The 21274-nt window shown below is 39.5% G+C and overlaps 1 protein-coding gene across 2 annotated transcripts; it reads left to right on the top strand.

Moving 5' to 3' along the window:
* Positions 1–1080: 1080 nt before the first annotated feature.
* Positions 1081–20010, top strand: LOC108603656 (octopamine receptor Oamb). Of its 2 annotated transcripts, XM_017992633.2 has the most exons (7): positions 1081–1109; positions 1571–1809; positions 6708–6978; positions 9273–9586; positions 9654–9890; positions 12621–13083; positions 18499–20010. In XM_017992633.2, the coding sequence occupies exons 4-7, from the start codon at positions 9335–9337 to the stop codon at positions 19413–19415; spliced, it is 1869 nt and encodes a 622-aa protein (XP_017848122.1). In that variant the 5' UTR covers positions 1081–1109; positions 1571–1809; positions 6708–6978; positions 9273–9334; the 3' UTR covers positions 19416–20010. The 2 variants fall into 2 exon arrangements, with proteins under 2 accessions (XP_017848122.1, XP_017848120.1); XM_017992631.1 differs by lacking the exons at positions 1081–1109; positions 18499–20010 and adding an exon at positions 16327–17606 and having other exon boundaries at positions 1675–1809.
* The last annotated feature ends 1264 nt before the right edge of the window (positions 20011–21274 follow it).

The raw sequence follows: 21274 nt of genomic DNA, 5'->3' as shown, positions 1-21274 counted from the left end.
AGCAGCAGCACTGCTTAAAATAAACGCCCGTAGCTCTGCATTGAATTCAATCTTGTTGGTTTGTATAAAAATAAAGCTAATGGAGTTTTCTGCGAAATTTACACAGTCGTGCGCTTGCAAAACTTTTTTACAACTTTAACAAATATGATTTTTGCATTATGCGCCAAAAGCTGTTAACAACATTGCGGCAGCTAAAATTAACTCGCGCTGCTTGTCAAATCAATAAAAGAAAATCCACTTTGATTTCTGCCTATTGTCGAACTCGCACTGTAAGCAGCTCAGCTTCGTATAAGTTGATTACGTGCGCCAGCATAACGTAACGCAAAGTAACGTAACAATAACTTTGCGCAGCTCAAAACTTTGTGTGCAAATATTTTTGCTTTACGCTGTCAGTTGCTTGCAACTTTTCGCACTGACTGTTAATGCAAATTTACGAGCTGCAGTTGCAACTGATTGTAAAATTTATTGCACTCAACTTGTTGAAGATGCTGCGACTGATAAATACGCACATATATGTTAGCTATAGCCAAGTAATTAATTTGTGGCAACAGCTGTTAATATCAATTAAGGCCTTGAGAGTTAGCTGAGGCGTAACTTTGCCCTATTAGACAGTTCTGTTGCTTGCTAGTTTATTATATTAATATATACTAAGCAACTGCTGCGCTTTAAGCCATAGAGGCTTTAAGCCTTTTGCTTGCCTTTTTTTTATGTCAAATTGGCAAATCAAAATTTGCAACCCTTAATACAATTTGCTAAGCAATTTGTCCTTTGCTTTTGTCCTTTTGTTGGCTAAGCCACAAAGTGCGGCTTGCCTTTTTTTTTTGTATTAGCGCTAAGCAGTATTTTACTCTAATTAGCCGATTTATTGATATATTGTTTTCAATATCCTTTTGTTATGCACGCGGCAACAAAGCAACGCAGCCCAACTTCATTTTGTTTCACAGCTGGCGTTTCATTGCCAGCTGTTTCAAATTCCAACACGCCGGCACACTGACTGTCAAACTGTAGACAGCGCAGCTTTGCGTTTGAATTTGGCCAAAACTGTTTTTAGTTTGTGTTGAAAATGCGAACGTGTTGGTTCGTTCGTCGCTACGTGCCGTCGGCATAACGTAAGCGCTTGCACATAACGGTACAAATTCAACACGTTAAACGCGTCTCGATCGCATTGCCCCCAGTTCAGTTGTCCATGAGTCCTGGCGGCGCTCAGTCTCAAACGCTCAGCTCCAGTTAGTACCAAAGTGTGTACAAATTTATGATCGTGTAGAATTTTTATTCGCTAGCTACGTAATTTAGCTACGTGACTCTGTTGCAGTTAGCGTCAAACAATTTCAGTGTGCGTGTGTGTGTGTGTGTGTTATGCATACGCTGCTATTTTATCAAGTGTGAAATGTCTTTTATGTGATTTTATTTCATTTGCATTATTTGCTTTTTGTTGTTAGTTAATTAAGCTCTGCAATTTGCATAATTTGTTAACAACAAAAAACGCAATTACAGCAATTAAACAAAACAATTTAAGCGGCGTGATGTCATCAAAAATAATTATTAAATAATAGTGCGTATTTTTCAATAGCTTATTGTTTCAATAAATGCGCAATGACAGCAAATAAATGTTTGAAACAACAACAAATCAAGCAAACAGCTATTATTATTATTATTATTAAAATGCGTGTGTGCAATTAGTGCAAGCGAGACAGCAGCAACAATTTAACATAAACTTGACCGCACCGTTTGGCAATCAATTCGGCGTCTCTTAGACTCGCCTTCGCTTCGATCTAAGCGATTGCAATCTTGGCTATGATTTATACACAGGTAAGTCAACTACAAAATTCTAATTGCACGCACAGTTTTGTTGCAATGCAAATTGTTGCCGCCGCCTAGTTCAAGTGCAACTCATAATTTGAATGATTTTTATGGGCAACAAGCTCGCAACACAAGCTCAATAAATATCACAGCGCTAAGTTAATTGCAATTTGTGCTCAACACTCAGTTCAGTTAGTTTGTAATATGCATTGTTGTTTAATAGCCAAAGCGAAAATATTTTTGTTTTGTGTTTTGTTTCGTTTCCAAGCACGTGCGGCTATTGAAGTAACAGATTTTGTCGCAATAATTCTCAGTAGCTTAATTAACAAAAATTGAGCTAAGCAGCGTTAAAGTTAAAAAGTTGAATTTGTTGCAAATGCATAAACACATTGCGTATACGTAATGTTAAAGTAACAAAAGCAATCAAAATTAGTTGCAAATGCATTTCAAGCGTAATGTTGTGCATAATGCTAAAGTAAATACTTAAATACTTATCAAAATTAGTTGCTGTGCGTATACGTAATGTTGTGCGTAATGTTAGCAATCAATATATATGTAGCTATAGCTTGACATGTGCTGCATGCATTTTTCGCTTTGTTTTGTTTGTTTTACACATGAGTAAAAGCAAAGTGAAGCAGCCTACGTGCAACTGGCGTTGAAACTTGAGATTCTTGCGCACACAACAACAACAACAAAGTATATAAAAATATGCAAGCGTGTGTGTGTGTGTGTGTGTGTGTGTAGGAACAGTTAAGCTAAGTGACTAAACTTGCTATAGAGACTTTATCAGTGGCTGTGAGTTAGAGGCCCACACGTGCTTAGCTTTGGGTGTTGGCTGTGAGCTGAGGCGTTTATAAAATTATTTTAGCTGTCTGCAGTTTGGCTTGACATTAAACTTGGCATTAAATAACAATAACGTAACAATAAAGCAAAAGCAGGCAGGCATACATAAGCAAGCGTAGCAGGCAGGCGGGGGGGGTGTGGGTGTGGGCGTGGCATGCTGTGAAACCCTTTTTTACGTACAAGCGTTTGCCGTTTCACGCTTTTGTTGTTCAGCTGGCAAACACGTCGTATGCGCAATATTACAATTGTCAGCCACACACAGAGAGCGAGAGAGCGAGAGCGACAATGACAGCGCTGCTTGAATTTCAAGACAAAGGTAACGCTAGTATAATGAAGAAACATTGCTATTGCTCAGATTTAAATTTATGCATATAATATAAGTTGAGCTTAACACATTTTTGTGGCCTGATGCTTACAGTAAAGATTCTTCTTCTGAGCAAACATTACATTTGGCAGCTTGTTTATGCTGCGCTGTATTTATATTAAAGCTGCAATAAACTGCAAGCCAAGTTTATTTATTTAATGTCAACTATGTACAGTCGACGATAAAAGAAAAGTACTACAAAAAATATTTAAAATTAAATTTAAAAATTATTTAGAATTATGTTAAAACTTATAGATTGGAAGTGTTTAACAGAACACAACGATTTGCAAGCAATTGGGGAAATCCCAAAAAATCAGGTCTGCGTTAGTGTTAATTATTAATAGTTAAAAAAGTTAAAGTTTAGGCACAGGTTCTTTTGCTTTGAAGCGGCCATTTGCTGTATTTATAACAGCGGCAAATAAACTGTAAGGCAAGTTTTATGATTTAATACCAACTGAGTGGACAGGAAATATTTAAATTAAAATTTAAAAGATTATTTTAAAATATGTTTTGGTTTTAAGATGGATAAACGGTATAGAGTGTTAAACAGATCCAAATTTTGTATGCAAGGAAATGCAAATAGGTGCTGGCGGATTAGTGTTAATTTATTAATAGTTAAAAAAAGTTAAGTTAAAGTTTATATAGTTCAGTTTGCTTTGAAGCGCCATTTGATGTATTTATATTAAATCTGCAATTGGCGTTGCATAAACTGTAAGCAAAGTTTATTTATTTATTCATTTAATGTGAACTATAGACAGAAAAATATTTAAAATTAAATTTAAAAAATATTTAAAATTATGTTTTGGTTTTTAGATTTGATAAACTTATACATAGGGAGTGTTAAACAGACCCAACAGTGTGTGTTAGTGTTAATTATTAATAGTTAAAAAACTTAATGTTTTTTTATAAGTTCAGGCGCCATTTGCTGTATTTATATTAAAGCTGCAATTGGTCAAACTGTAAGCCAAGTTTAAAGTACACACACTTTTATTTTTATATGCGCTGGCGCGCGCTGACGGAAATGAGTTCACAGCTCATGGCAAAGCAGCTTAGCACTTGAAAAATCACTTAATTCATTTAAATAAAGCGCCAGCCCCAAAGAAAAAAATTGTCAGTCAGCCAATGGTGCCAATGGCCAAAGCATTTCAGCTGGACTCGCCTTATCAGCGCAGCCGAAGCGGCACTAAAAGAGTCGACAAACTAATTTACAAAAAATTCTATACTAAGCAAAAGCTGCACACCTAGCTCAAGGGCCTGCCTATTTATTTTTTCATTTCTGCTGCTTGCTTTTTTATGCGTTAGCTAGCTGCCTTGGCAAAGCAAACATTTTAGCCTCAAGTGCTTAAATATAAAAACGGAAATGAGCTTTGCCAAACAGAGGGACTCGGCTCAGTCGAGTCAGGGCAGCGACTTCTAACGCTGCTGCTGCTGTCTTATGCCTGAAACGTGCCAAATGAAGTGCACAGAATTTAGTTTTGCTTGGCTTTTTATGCTAATTAATTGCAACAATTTCTTAAGCTTTGCAGCTAAACTAATTGCAGACAGCAATGAAAAGTTGCATTTCGAAATTTGTCAAAACAAATCCATTTTTGGCTTGGCTTAAATTGTTTAATTCCCAATACGTTAACGTTGCCAATTTGCATTTGAATTATTATGCAAAATAATAAAAATCAAATTAAATTATTAGACGACTAGCTGCTATAGAGTCTCAATACACACTGCAATCAATTTCTAAACTGGGTTGTGCTTGTCGCTTGTCAGTGCATGTCAAACTGTAGACAATTGCAATACGACTTATGTCAGTTTGCTAGGCAAAACTCATCAATTTAGCCACCATACGTTGGTGCGGGTCATAAGCAAAAAAAAAAAAAAAAAAAAAAAATAAAACTGTTTATTGTTTGACTGTCTTTTGTGTGCGCTTGAACTTTGCAATTGTTGTATTGCAATTTAAAACAAATATTTGGGGCAGTGCGTAAATCAATTTACTGAGCTTAGTAAATTGTTTAAGCTTTAATACAAAGTCAAATGCTTAACAAAAGCGCGTGTGTTTGTAATTAAACTAAACAAGTTTTTGTTAACTCATTGTGCTTCAATGTTTAGTTAATTTATAGTTACGCTTCGTTTGCAGCATTAAATTAATGTTAGAGCTCGCCAAAACTTTTATCATTTGCGCTATTTATGTTGCAATACAACTGCTATATATACGCTATATAGTGTATAAAAGCTACAACAATAAGCAAACGGCACGCATAGAAAATTTAGCTAAAATGCAAAATGCGCGCTGCACACACAAAAGCGAGCTAAAGATAAAGAGCGGGATAACAAATTTGCCCAAAGCGTTTTTCACAGCCAATTTTTTATGTTTAGCAAGCTTGTATATGTGTGTGTGTGTGTGTTGTAGTGTGTGTTGTGCATAGCATATAAAGTGTTTCTTTAGAAAAGCGCGTCAGCGTTTTTAAATTTAACACACATATGTGTGTGCTAACAAATTTCATGCTCTGTGTGTGTGTGTGTGTGTATTGTGCGCGTAGAAGTATGCAACAGTCTTGGCAAGGAGCGCCACACATTGCAGTCAAGTTGGACTAAGGCTAATGCGCTTTGCTATACAATATTGTTGTTGATATGTTGTGCTGCATATTTTATGCAAGCAAGAGAGAGAGCTACATGTGTAGCCTTGAGTAGAGCGAGAGAGAGCGACTACAATCAATATACGTAGTCACTTTGCCTAATTAAACAATTTTTATGTTAACTTTAACACCAGCAACTCGTTTATATTGTCTGCATGCTTAGTGGCCATAAGACAAGCAGCTACTGCGCTATTACCAAAATTAACATAATACACGCATAAATTGTTTGTAGGCGCAGCAACAATAATAATTAATTTTGATACAAAATTGATTCAAAATTTAGCCGCTGACGTCACTGCCTTAACATATTGATTAACTATTGATTTGCCCGCAGCTTTTGTTATATTATAAACTTGTATTAAAAAAGTTTGCTGCTTTTGTTACAAAAGTAATTCCCCATTGACCGCCGGCTCGGCTTGCATACAAATTAAAAAAATGGAAATGCAATTTGTAATATTTTTGTGCACATTTGACATTTCATTTTCAACATCTCTTGAGTCAAATGCGAAATGACAGCGCATGAAAATGTAAGAAAATTGGCTAAATGAATGCAAAAAAAGGAAAAGCAAAAGAAAAGTTCAATTTCTCGTGGGAGTTGCCACACTAAAATTAAACTAGCTTCTGGCCATAATAAACATAAGCAGTATATGCAGTTTATTTATTTATTAAGTGCTTGACAATTTATATTTATGGCTGCTGCTGCTTGTGACAAATGCAGAGATAGCAACGACATTTTAATTCATGCGCAGTGCTTTAGTTAACAAATAAATGCAAGCCAAAAATTATTACTATAGATTGGTGAGTCGAAGCAGACTTAAGAGGCAACATTTGTTACCTAGATTTACAAGCTAGTTATGCTCATATTATAGTATTATTTTATTAGAGTATAGTTTAGTATAATTCAGTAATATATAATTAAGTAAAGTTGCCATAAAGATAAAGACAAACTAATTAAAAAGCAATACACAGCTGAATAAATTGGAATTTTATAGTTTAATAAAAATGTAAACAAATAAAGTCAGCTTACGTATACGTAATATACTCATTGCTATATTTATTTGCTTTCTTTGCAGCCTGAACTCGACGTGTAAACAAATTCGCTGGCCCCACGTGCTATGGCTACCAGTGAAAGTGAAAGTGCAAGCAGTGAAAAGTGAAAAGAACTTACTACTTATTGATTTGAGCTACCCAAAATGCTGGCAATGCATTGTGCGCTTCAAAATGCGGCACATGCTCAAAGCGTAGTCGCACACGAGGCGTATACGCAACATGTACACAAAGCAACTGCTGCCATGCAATAAATGTCAACTAAGCTGGCAAAACTACAACAAGCTGCTGTTACTTGTAAGTATAGCGGGCGTTATATTTAAATTATGCAAGCGACTCAAGCGCTAATTACTTGCCCCAATGTGCCTCATACATCAAAACTTTGAGTTGTTAAGCGGCCACAGCGGCAAGCGCCATGTGTATAATTAGTTAGACATGCAAATTTGTATATTGTTGTCAACATTTCCTGTTAATATTTCCGCAGCACATTTCCGCTCACACACACACACACACACACACACAGCTAAAACAAATCAGCAGCTGCTACTCTAAGGACTTGTGTCATGCATGACAGCAGCAGCGGCAGCATGTGGCATGTTGTCGCTGCATAGTTTGCTATGCAACTCGCTGTTGCAATCAACTTTGACATGCTGCGCTACGTGCAGCAGACTTTGATTATATATGTATAGATATATATAAGCCCATTGCAGTTAGCGTTAAGCAAAACTTTGCGCGCTGGCAATAAATCTAAGAAATAAATCTAGCTGGCTGACGAACGTGTGTGTGTGTGTGTGTGGCTCGTAAATATTACGTATACGTCACGAACTTCACACGCCATGCACGACAGCTCGTAAAACCAGCCAAATGGACTCAACTATAGTTTTTGGGGCTGCTAATTGAAACTGTCGGAAAAGTTGCTGCTAGACATGCTTATAGGTTGTTGCGAAAGACTTAGAATTAAATTGCATTGTAAGTGCACCCCGAGGAGGCGGTTAGCAAATGGTTGCTGTAAAGCGTCATTGTGCACTAAATGTTAAGCACTAAATTGGAATAGTGGAAGAAAGTGGAGGACATAATTTAATAGCAGGCAGATTTCAAACTTATTATGCAGCCTGCCACTTAAGCTAAATGGCGTATGCGTATTATGCATACGCCGCGTAGTACATGCGAGCTAGCTCTTACGACTTAAATATCAATTATTTATGTTGTTGCTACACAAAATTTAAAAAGTTAACTCAATTTGGCATTCATTCATTCAGCCAGTCAGTCAGTTGTGTATTTCCATTTTGACTTTTTGAGTAAAAGCATGAAATTTCATGCTTTAAGCATGTTCAGTGTGCTCTCCATTGTTCTTATATTGTTTGTCATGTGAGTAATTTATGCTTTGTGCCCACACACACACCTACACACACACACACGCACACACCGAAGCTACTGATTGCCTTTATTGTAAGGCCACAGACATTCTTCGCTGCTGCTGCTGCGTCGCGCTGCTCGGCAACAAGAATTAAATTCTCTGCAACAAATATGCGCGCAGTATTATACTTCTTGGAATTTTTTAAAGCAACAGATTTCGCTTTCGCTCTCACTCTCTGTGTGCGGCATGACATAGTTCAAAGTTCGATAAAGTTGTTGCAGCTATTATTACAAGCTAATTTTTTCGTTGAAAGATTAATGCGCGACCCTGACGCATGCCAAATCGATAGCGCAAACTTTTTGACATTTAATAATAAAAGTAATGCATACGCTGCTGACCTTTAGCCAATAACAATAACTGCTGCTCTATGGCAACCACTTTGCATGTGTGTTGCAAGTTGTTGTGGCAAGCCAAAGACAACAGGTGCGTACTATCGCAAAAGCATTTGCTGCTGCTGCTGCTGCTGCTGCTTCTATATTTGGCCAACAGACGTGCCTTCTGCCTTAGACAGGAAGCGTAGCGTAGCGTATACTTAATATTGTAGGCCTCGCTGTACTTTGTGTATATAAATTTTAATCGATTTATTGCGTGTTTTGAATATTTTTAGCACACACAGCAATTACCCATGCCCAGGCCCAGGCCAGAGCAGGCCTACGACAATCATTTTGTATTGAGTGGCCAAAAATATGAAAATAGTGAACATTGATTGCCTGTTTCTATAATTAATGTCAGTTATTATTGCATGTTTGATATGCAGATAACGCTCTGAATGGTCTGTTATGGTTTTCGCTCATAAACAGCGCACACTTGATGGTTATGGCTAAATAAAATATACATTAATGCCTCACAATTGGCCCATACACATTGCATATTAAATGGCTTTAATGCACAAAACTAACTTGACGGAATTTTCACATACCAAACATCGCAGCACATCGCATCACATGAAGTTAAAGCTAATGCGCACATTACTTTTACAATGTTTGTAGATACATTCGAGTTTATTTATGCTTTGTCGGCGTCGTCTGTGCTGTATTTTCATAAATTAATTAATTACGCATGCCGACCACGTCAAGTCGTCGTCGGCATGGCAACAAACAACGAGCGGAGAAACATTAGCTAATTATGCATTTTAAGTGAATTTGGAATAACGCTGCTTATTATCTTCTTACAGGTGGTAAACACACACACACACAGAGACACACACACATACGCAACCTGTAGAAAAGTAGCGCCATGAATGAGACAGAGTGTGAGGATCTCATCAAATCTGTTAAATGGACGGAACCGGCAAATCTGATCTCCTTGGCCATACTCGAGTTTATCAATGTTCTGGTCATTGGTGGCAACTGTCTTGTCATTGCCGCCGTCTTCTGTTCAAATAAGTTACGTAGTGTTACAAATTTCTTTATTGTTAACTTGGCCGTAGCCGATTTACTAGTCGGACTGGCGGTGCTACCATTCTCGGCCACCTGGGAGGTGTTCAAGGTAAGTTGAACATTTCTTTAGCCAACAGCAATTCATAAATTGCTTTCTCGCTCTCACTCACTCTTAGGTATGGATATTCGGTGACGTCTGGTGTCGCATTTGGCTGGCAGTCGACGTTTGGATGTGCACGGCATCGATTCTCAATCTATGTGCCATATCGTTGGATCGCTACGTGGCCGTCACGCGACCCGTCACCTATCCCAGCATTATGTCAACGAAGAAGGCCAAGTCTTTAATCGCTGGCATTTGGGTACTTTCGTTTGTTATTTGCTTTCCGCCGCTAGTCGGCTGGAAGGATCAAAAGGTAATTGCAAAACTATAATCAGCAGCACAATTAAAAGAGCAACAGCTACAAGAGCTGAGAGCGCAGCAGCAACATTAACATTTAGTGAGCATTTAACATAATTGAACGCGCTGCTGGCTGCAACTTTAACATAGTGCATGTTAATGCTTAACATTTAGTGAGCAATTAACATTAGAGCTGAAGCGCTGCAGCAGCTACAGCATTAACATAGAGAGCTAGTGAGCATTTAACATAACACTGCAGCTGCAACTTTAACATAGAGAGTTAATGATTAACATTTGGTGAGTAATTAACATAAGAGCTACAAGCGGCGCGACAGCTGCAGAGAGAGTTAACATAACAGCGCGCTCTCAAGCTCTGCAGCGATCGCTGCCATGCGCTTGCTCTCTAACTGAAACGTCTGCGTTCATAGCATTTAGTTGATGACGAGCCTTGAAGCTGTGCAGACCTGTGCGTGCGCTTAAACTGCTGCATATATAAAAACTAATTGCAAGTCACTTGCGCTAGCTGTGATTAAATTTGATCAAATTTCAACACTTTGCAAGTGGCTTTAACGTAATTGAAACCGCACACCTTAAGCGGTTGTAAACATGCAACCGCCAAGCCGCAACCTCAGCTAGAGAGCCTTTGTGAAAGCCTTTCGGACAGCAAAAGTTGTTGCTTTGTGTGTGTGTGTCATTGACACCATTGCCTGGGCTAAAGTTTTGCTCAAAAGCCGCAGCAGCAAATTGTGGCAACTGTTGAAAGGCAAACCAACTACCCATATGTATGTGTGTGTGTGTGTGACGAGCATGTTTAAATGAGCGTAAAGTCCAAAGACGAGTTGTCTCTTTGTCCATTTTGTGTGCTGTCATTTATGTGGCGCACATGCATAAAAATTCTTACGTAATGCTCATGATAATGATGCCACACAACAGGCAACAGAACATGGCATAATTCCATGTACAATGCTGCCAAGCGTGTCCATGTTTGTGTGTGTAATCAGATCTGCAGACTACTAACTGGGCTAACGAATTACGACTGCCTGGCAAACACTTTATTAAATGTCTCTGTTTGCTTTTGGGCTCAAAGCCTGCGGTCAAGCTGGGCAGCAAAAATTTATGAGCGCGCATTGTTTCAACTTAAGGCGCCTAACTTCAAGTTAACAGCTCAAGCGCATAAATCTCGCATAGCCCTGCAGCATTATAATCTTAATAGCAGCTGACCAAAGCCATAACCTTCGGCTATACATGTAGACATAGCCATATACTTATTATATCGTTGTATTCATCTATTGATTGCATTACGCTGCATTCAACGCGAATATTGCATTGCTATATTTGAATGGCTTTCTGTTCAGACTGGATATATATATAAACTGAATGAATGCTGTTGCCAGCGATTATTACTATGATGACTGCCGCTGTTGTTGCTGCTGCTGCTGCACTATGGAGCGTTTCAAGGCAAATTGTGGCATAAATTAATAACTTCTTTCTAGTATTATACATTTTCCAAGCCGCCTGCCAACATTTTGCATTGTCTGCTCTTTGGTAAGGCCTGTGAGTCAATATTAAATTTTGTATTTCTTCTCTGAAGTCTTCCCTAGCACGTAAGTTTCTCGAAAAGTTGCAAAAAGTGCACATTGAGTCTATATGGATTAAATTATTAATTAAACACTCTACGACATGGCGCAAGCTGCACTCTAAACAAACTTAAACTAAACTCATAAACTCATTTCAAACTTAAAATTTATTGCCAAGAGCTTTACGTGCAGCTATCCCTTGCTAAAACTACAAATTGTTAGTTAACCACGCAGTCAATTAACAACATATTATTATTAAAATAAAGTAGGCAGTCTGTTTACATAGTTGCGCGCGCAATTCAAATAATGAACTACACTCCGACATGTATTTAAAATTTCAATATTTGTTGTTAATTTGTTGAAGAAATAATAATTTCAAAATGCGCACTGCCCAGTTTTAATTTTTAACAGGCGCTGTTAGCTTGACATTAACAGCTGTCAACGAAAAACTGCGCTGTTAATTCAACAGTATGCGCTATGTAACATAACAGCTTGAGCATTGCTAAGCATGTTAGCTTTAAAATGATGCCGCATTTTAGCTTGAAATGCTCCATAGTGCGCTGCCATAATAAACTTAACGTGTGTGTGTGCGTGTGTTTGTGTGTGTGTGCCACATGGCTCGACTTTATTCAATTTAACATAAAGCTGCATGTGCGAATACACAGCCAGGTGTCGTCCCCAGTCGAGCTAGGAGTCGGAGTCTTAAACTGCTGGGGTTGGCGTTTTTTTTATTAATATGCTTGCCACTTTATTACGCAAGCAAATGTTGCAGCAGTGGCTGTAGCCTAAGCAAACATTGATAGCATTTTTTTGTGGCCTTAATGTGCATTTAATATGGCACTAAAAAGTCGAAAATCTCAAGCTCCAGCTCAAGCTCAAGTATTTGCTGCTCTTAGCCTCAACTCTTAACTTAACAAGTCAAGTGTAAAAGTGAGTTTCAGTGCCACTAACTAGTCTTCATAATATTTATGCACAACACGTTACAGCAGCCGAAAAAATAAAACGCCGCAAGTTGCATTTTTTATTGGCATGTCTATGTATGTGTGTGTGGCAATATATATGTGGCACGCGTGAGGAATTTCAATGGCTGACAAAAGCTTTTAACCTAAACTGTCAAATGTCAAATGTTTCCTAAACGTACTTTTAACCTTTTTTTTTTCTTCTTACAGGCAGCGGTACAAGCTACGAGCTACACTAGGGGAAATTATACGCTTTATTATGCCACCACAATGTCTAGCACACCACAGGATGAGCAAATAGTTATAGATAGCATTAAGCATAAGGCGTTGAAAACTGGCAACGCCTACAATCCATACGATCCAAACTTTGCGCCAATTGAAGGCTCAGCTGAGATTAATATTGCAGCCATAAGCAGCAGCAGCACAACAGCAGCAACAACAACGCTGCAAGATGAGCTGCTGCATGCCACAACAGCAACAGTGCCGCAGTCGACGCAGCCCTTTAGCTGCCCCTGGAAATGTGAGCTGACCAACGATCGCGGCTATGTGCTCTACTCCGCGCTGGGCTCATTCTATATACCCATGTTCGTTATGCTTTTCTTCTACTGGCGCATCTATCGCGCAGCGGTGCGCACCACACGCGCCATAAATCAAGGATTCAAAACCACCAAAGGTGAGTGCCAAACACACAAACCACAAACTGAACATTTTGCAAACTTCATTCGCTCTCTTTCGCTCTTTGGCAACTCGTGCGTAGCTAAAAGTTATGTACTTTAAACATTTTTCTTATCACAAATTACCATTTGATTTATTTACATATAACGCAAAAACACGTAGCCGTATGTAGTTTGTTTTGTTCAGAAAGTAAAAACTCTGCAATATACAAAACATTTTTTTTATTAAAGTCTAAACGTGTAGAAATTGTTACGTCTTTAGAACCCACACACACATACATACAAACACGCATACGCATACACCTGCATAAAAGGTCCTACTTAACACATATGTATACATTACACATACGCAGCGTGTGTCGCCTACATTGGCAGTCATTATTTTTAAATCGTGTGTTTTTGTCTCTAACATTTATTTGTTTAATGTGTTTTGCACATACATATAAAAATTGTTATATATAAATTGTAAGCCCTGTAAACTAAACTCCAGCATATTAATAAAATGTATATAACATAAGCGACCAATACTTAGTTTGTAGTTCCCTTAGCCATCAATTGACATTTAATTGTTTAAGCTAAGCTAAAAAATCAAGCGACTTATATCATTAGCTTTGTTTGCTCAAAGCCAAATCGATGCCATACATCAAAGCAGTTTATACTAAGCGGCTTTGGGGATATGAAAATTGCATAGACAGTCGTCGAGCAGCTACAATTTGCTTAATCTGCTGTAAACAGTTTTATTTCTGCTGTCATTATTTTTCGTACGTTTGTTTGATGTTCCCAAATGCGCTAAAGCTTTAAATGAAATTTTTGGGGCAAAACATATTTTATTTGTTCTAAGCACATGTGTGTGGCTTATTACCAAACACTTGCTCACGCTTGAGCAGCTCATTGGGCACACAGTTTACAGTTTGACGAGCGCCAAGCTGCTACGCATTAAGGATAACACACAGCAAGGTCAACTGCGCAGTTGAGCGACTGACTGACTGGCATTATAAAATCAATAGCCAGCGTCACAGTTTTGTTGTTACCTTTTGTGAAAGTCAGTCACAATACCAAAAGCTAATTGCTTAAGCCACAACAAAAATATAGCCAAAGCTTCAATTCTAATGATGGAATAATTCTTTTTAAACGCTGTAGAGCTACGAACAGCAGTCGCTTAAGTTCGCTTAGCTAAATTTTGCCATAAAATTTGCTGCAATTTCATTGTATAAGCCACTTAAGGCGGCAGAGCTAATTAGAAAGTTGAAATAAGCGAATTTTTTGCTTTAAATTGTTTTTTAAATATTTAAGCATATCCACAAAAAGTTTCATTATCGAACTCCCCATATTTTGGACTATATTAGGCAAAAGCTAAACACGTTCAACTTAAATTTATTATTTTGAAAATATATATTCCATATATTATTCAATTCTAATGTTGCAACAATTCTTTAACGACGAACAGCAGTCGCTTAGTCGCTTAAGTTCGCTTAGCTATTCGTTTTAATACAGCGTCTTGCGTATTCGCTTGTGACTGCTGCATTTTCATAGTATAAGCCACTCAAGTTAGCAGAGCTAATTAGAATGTTAAAAAAAGCAAATTTCATGCTTTAAATTGTTACTCAAATATCAGAATGCGCATAATAAATTTCATTATCGAATTCCCAATATTTTGGAAAATATTAGGCACAAGCTAAACACGTTCGACTTAAATTTATTACTTTGAAATTATCAAAGCTTCAATGCTAATGTTGCCACAATTCTTTAACAACGAACAGCAATCGCTTACTCGCTTTAGTTCGCTTAGCTACAGCGTCTTGCGTATTCGTTTGTGCCTGTTAATTCACTTAAATTGGTTTATTTTTAGTCGCTGTTTTCAAATTAAAACTTGCGAGTCGTTCAACCAATTGGCAATTAGTACTAAGCACTAGTTATAATTATGATAATACAAGTGTGTGTGTTGCTGATGACGTCATTGTTGTTGTGTTGTTCTTGACGTTCTTGTCATTGTCGTGCGTTGTTATTGTTTTGGCTTTTGTCTTAGGCATTCAGGCAACTGACGTGTGTCCTTACTTAGTGAACAGCTAGCCCAGATTTGTTTGTAACAACAACAACAAGCCTTGACACGCACACATAGCAACTCCCACACACACACGAACATACATGAGCTTGTTATAGTTTTTTTGTGTATGTGTGTGGCACTCGGCGTATGCGTGTATGCTCTAAAAACATTTCATGCCACAAATCTGTAGGCGTGTTGCTGTTGCTGTTGCAAAGCTTTTTGGCCCACATGCCCTTTAGTGGCTTTTTGAAGGTAATCAAGTTTCAAGTTCAAAAACTAGCACTAGGTTCAAGGTGTCGTCGTCTATTATAATGTGCCAACTAACCAGGAAGCCCACTCGAGTCTTGTTATTGTTATGCACTTTTTTATAGCAACAACAATTGCCACATGACCCTGCCCACGACGCTGTGTCAACAACTTTCACGCAGTCTCAGCTTTTAGCCTTGATTTTGCACCATCAAAGCAAAGGCCTAACTATGCCAAGTTTACGCTAGTTTGGGTTTAAAACTAAACGCAACTAACTTAATATGCGGATTTACAATTCGCTGAAATTCATTTGCACTATAAAAGCAAAAAATTAAATTTACGCATGACGTAGCTTTTGCTTTTTGAAGCAAAAGTTATTGCCTCGGGATACGTTTATGCAAAATAGACAGCAAATAATAAAAATATGAATATGTGACATGTGCAAATTATAAAAAGCAGCAATTGGTTGGGCTCGAACAAAAGCAAATTCAATTTTAACAACTGACTGCGTTAGCTAATTTGAAATGAGAGCAGTCAATATTAAGTTCTATTTAAAACGTAGCTTACCCTTTAGCATTACAATAATTAAATCCTTTAATTCCATACTAAGTAGCACCCTAAAAATAAATAATTTAAATATAAATGTAACAAAATTAACAAAACTTGTTAATAAACCAACTTAGCAACTTAATAAATAAATACCCTGCCTGAAACAAATTGTCTGCGTCTTTTATCAACTACTCGTAGCTGTAATAGTTTTATAAATATTTTTAATATTAAACTAAAAATTTAACGCTCTGAATGTTTCAACATTTTGTAGTTAGTTTTTGTGATTGTGAATAAAACTTTTGATAACATTTTGTAACTAACACTCATACACAAGTTTCTCATATGTAAATGTCCTGCCAAATCGAATTGTGTGTGTGTGTGTGTACAATACAAAATATTGCAGGCAGTCCACGTGAATCTGGCGGCAACAATCGACTGGACGATTCGCAGCTTATACTGAGAATACATCGCGGGCGTCCATGCGGCACGCCACAGCGCACGCCGCTCTCGGTGCACAGCATGAGCTCAACGCTAAGCGTTAATAGCAATGGCAACATGGCTCAAACGCATGAGGAACAGCAGCAGCAGCAGTCGAACTCACAGCAGAGCACGCCCAAGCGCGCAACGTCCATGCGCGTGAGTCGCCAGCGGCATGAAAAAGTGGCCATCAAAGTTTCATTTCCCAGCTCGGAGAATGTGCTGGAGCTGCCGCGTCTGGGGCAGCAGCCGTCGCCGCCAGCGCCGCACTATGCAGTTATAAGCAAAGCGAGCAGCTTGTCCAATGGCCGACGCGCTTCGTTCAAGAGCAGCCTGTTTGACATAGGCGAAACCACATTCAATTTGGATGCAGCCAGCAGCGCTGCCGCTGAGCTGGAGTGCGGCAGCAGCAGCTCAATGACGGCAGCAAAGAAACGCAGCGCAGGCAAACGCAGCGCCAAGTTTCAGGCCAAACGCTTTCGCATGGAAACCAAAGCGGCCAAAACCTTGGCCATTATAGTGGGCGGCTTTATCGTTTGCTGGCTGCCCTTCTTCACCATGTACCTCATACGCGCGTTTTGCGATCACTGCATACAGCCCACAGTGTTCAGCGTGCTCTTTTGGCTGGGCTACTGCAACTCGGCCATCAATCCCATGATCTATGCGCTGTTCTCCCACGAGTTTCGCATTGCATTCAAGCGCATTGTTTGCCGCTGCGTTTGCACGCGCAGCGGCTTTCGTGCCTCTGAGAATTTCCAAATGATTGCAGCGCGTGCGCTAATGGCGCCGGCGACTTTCCACAAAACTATATCCGGCTGCTCTGACGATGGCGATGGCGTCGACTTTAGCTGACTAATCGGCAGTCCACTGCAGCGCAGCAGTTCGCTGCCACAAGAAGCGGCCAACGATGACAGCTGCAGCAGTTTGCGGCGCATGCGACGCGGCGGCTTCTGCAAGGGCAAGGTGCACTAAATCTAAATCAAAACTCAAATTGGCTATACGCTAGCCTAAGCCAGTCGAAACGATATTGTAAACTGTATGGCAATAATTTTTATGTATTTAAATAGCATTAAGCTAAATATAATTAGCACACAAGTCTAGCCTAAGCCTAACATAACTACGCTAAGCTAACTAATTGTCTAAGCTACAACTCATTGCAATATGCTTAAGTTAATGACATTTTCAAATAAATAAAAGCAATGAAAGCCAAAATGAAAGCACGCCGAGAATATCAAAAAAGGTAACAGCAGCATTAAGCATTAGATAGCTGCCTGCCTGCCCTTGGGCGAGGTCCTTAACATACAAACAAGCCGCAGCTTGGCTCAATCAAATAGCAGCACACACATTTACTCGAGTTAAAGCAAATACGCAAAATTTAAATGCGTTGCAATTTTTTTATGTTCAACTCAATTGTAAAATAAGCTTTTCTATTTTGAGCATACACAAATCTTTTTGCCGAAGGATTAGGCTGCATGGACAGGCTACAGCTTAAAATATAAATATCTATGCTACATAATTTGGGGCAAAGCCTGTCAAAGCCTCGCAATCAACGAAATTATTTAAGTCTGCTGCTGGCAAGCAACAAGTCCTAAACAGCTGTTAGGTCGCTTTATATTGTGCTGATTATTCATTACTTGCACGCAAATGTGTAATGAAAATTTATGCAGCTGTTAAACGTGCGTATGAGTAATAAATGCAAAACGCACAAAGACACAGCCAGCCAAACATGTGTACAGCTCTTAGGTGTGTGTGTGTGTGTGCATGAAATTATGCAAATGTATAGCTGTCTGTGTGTGTGTTTGTATGTGTGTCTGTGTGTTAATGAAATAAAGCTCGCTTTGAAAACAGCTTAAACACAAGCTAGAGCATTGAATGTGTTCTGGGGGTTTGGGGGGGTGGTTTGAGTGCCTGTTCTGACTGTTTTTATGCCAAGACATTTGCATAATAGCGCGTTTAATTTACCAAAGTGCAGTTGCGCCCAAACACACAGACAGACAGACAGACAAACACGTATACGCGCCGTGTGCAACGAGGCGTATGCGCGTTATACAATAAAGCACTAAAAACTCGCAACTAATGCTTATTTATTTGTTCACAGGCTCCAAGGGCATTGGCAGCCGCTTCGAGGAGCAGCGCCTAACTCTGCGCATACATCGTGGGCGTGGCAGCAATCAACAGGACTCAATGCATAGCAATGGCAGCACTCAAAGCACAACAACAACGCTGGGCACACCCTCGCCGGAGCGGCTAAGCAAGTATGCAACACGTCGACTGCATCAGCAGCATGAGAAAATCAAAATCTCGGTGTCCTACCCATCGAGTGAGAACATTAATGAGCTCACCCAGGTGGACGACAGACGCCCCAGCAGCCATGCGTTGTATGCTGTGCATTACAATGGCGCACATGGACGCGATTCAACCGAATCGCAGTTGTATAGACAGCAGCAGGGCAGCTCCTGCTACTTGCAGGTGGGCAAGACGCTGCCGGAGCTGTCGCGGCGCCAGAGCAACACCAGCGAGGCGGGCGGACTGTCGATGCATGCGCGCAGTGTAAACAACAAGAAAATGGGCAGACGCAACATCAAGGCGCAGGTCAAGCGCTTTCGCATGGAAACCAAAGCGGCCAAGACTTTGGCCATCATAGTGGGCATGTTTATCTTTTGCTGGTGTCCCTTCTTCACCATCTACATTATACGTCCGTTTTGCCAGGACTGCGTCGATCCGCTGCTCTTCAGCGTGCTCTTCTGGCTGGGCTACTGCAACTCGGCAGTCAATCCCATGATCTATGCGCTGTTCTCCAAGGACTTTCGCTTTGCATTCAAGCGCATCATTTGCCGCTGCTTCTGCTCCAGCCAAAGTGTGTCGCTCAAGAGCTCGCGTCGCGGCTCGGACATGTCCGCCATACGCATACAAGCGCGCACGCCCAGCATTACGCCCAGCGCTGCTGCCCACAGCTTTGGCGATGAGAGCGAACTGCACTCGCATTCGGAGCTGGGCAGCGATATGGGCAGATGACGTTCATTTGGGCCCAGCTCAAGCTCGCAGAGCAGCTTGGCTGGGCTACGCAAGACGAGCCTGAAAGTGCCCGTCTATGAGATTTGCCATCCGCTGGTGATGGAAACGCCTGCGTACTCCTATGTGGAGGCCAGCAGCGAGACGCCGCCGCCGCTGGGCAAGCGCACGCAATTGTAGCCCAGGGAGCTATTGGCGCTGCGCAGTCTGGCAGCCCATGAAGCCAATTTGAATCCATTAAAGCGCACGCGGCGCACGGTGCGTATTGAATACAGCGATGCGCGCGTGTAGGGCGCAGGCAGCGTTAAATGTAAAGTGCTAAATAATAATTCATCTCGTGAGAGTCGTCAGCAAGTAAACTTTGCATATTTACGCTGCCTGTTAAGCGCGTTATAATGAACTGATCGAACTTCCAGTGTTGCAAGTTTCAGTTGGTTTAACCAGCGTAACTAGACGCAAAATTAAAGTTAGTTTAGTTAGACAAAAAAGCGCACTGTACATAGTAGCACTAATATTATTATGTTTGTGTGTCTATTTAAATAAATAAATAGTTAGTTATCAACAATTTAATTGAGAGTTGTACCTTTGTCGTTTAAATGTTAAAGCAGCAAATACCAAACAGCTACAACTATATACATATTGTTAATATAATATATGTGTGTATGCTTTAAATATTAACTTAATATGCAACATAAAGCGATACTCATTGTATTACTAGTTAAGCCTACTGTGAGCTTGTATAAAATAAAATTAAATTAAATTGATTGCAAATAAATTCTTGAGTATTTCACTTTATCCTTTTTATAAAGAGAATTTGCAGCGCTAATTGCAAAGCTGCATGCTGCGACTAACTAGCAGCACTTTGCGCAACTTAATTAGCGTTGAGTTCTCCCCACTTGGCTGTCAGTCAGTCACTTTGTCGTATTACACAGGCTGCCTTTTAATCTGATAAAACGCATTTTTCAACTGCTTTGCCAATAAAAATACTTTTACGAGCCGTCAAGCAAGCTACTAATTTATTCCCCCTCCCACCCTCCCATTAAGCCTATTCATTTGCACTCATTGCTCTCTTTCATTGATAAAACGCATTAAGGTGTTCGCATTTCGTATTTAACTACCCTACATAAAAACTTGGCCTATACAAAAGGCAATGAGTAGACATTTAAGTTTATATACTTTTCAATTTAACGCTATACACAGTCGCCTTTTGTTAAGATTAAGTGCTTTGTGCATTTGCTGTTTTAATTAAATAAATTGCATTTAATTTTCGTTTTTCAATCAACTTGCGCTAATGGCGCAAGCATCAAGTTGCTTAGTCCTGCTCGAATATTTGTGCAAGTGCTTAAAGCATTTGGCAGCACTCTGAATGAAAAATAAAAGCGAGTGCTAGCGTTTGACTCGGGTTTTTAGTTTTGTTTGGTTTACTTCGCTAGGTGTGCGTGTGTGGGTGTAGCTTAGCTTGTGTGTGTGTCTGCCAATCGATAAAGCAAACAAATCCGCAAACCCAATGGACATTTTAATGGACGTTGAAAGGCGTTGATAGACTGACAACAATAGCAACAAACTAAGCGCTAAGCATGGGAATCTAAATGTTTAGCTACCTCAATTAACAACAACAATAGCAGCAATGTGTCATTTATAAACTTTAAGCAAATAGTTAATGTCAAGTCAAACTAAAGAGCTGCTAGCAAAGTGTGCTCAACTCTAAAGCCGATTGACAAATGGAGCGGAAATAAAAATATGAACATTTGTAAGTTGCGCACAACAAGAAAGAAAAAGAAAACAAGTAAATGCTTGCAAAGCAAAATGTGTAGACAACTTGAAAATGTTGCAAGGCAAAACTCTACAAAATACTTTTGGCT

Source organism: Drosophila busckii, chromosome 3R (genome assembly GCF_011750605.1).
Source record: "Drosophila busckii strain San Diego stock center, stock number 13000-0081.31 chromosome 3R, ASM1175060v1, whole genome shotgun sequence".
NCBI lineage: Eukaryota > Metazoa > Arthropoda > Insecta > Diptera > Drosophilidae > Drosophila > Drosophila busckii.
The sequence above is the reverse complement of the archived record's forward strand: the minus strand, read 5'-3'. Positions and strand labels throughout refer to the sequence as shown.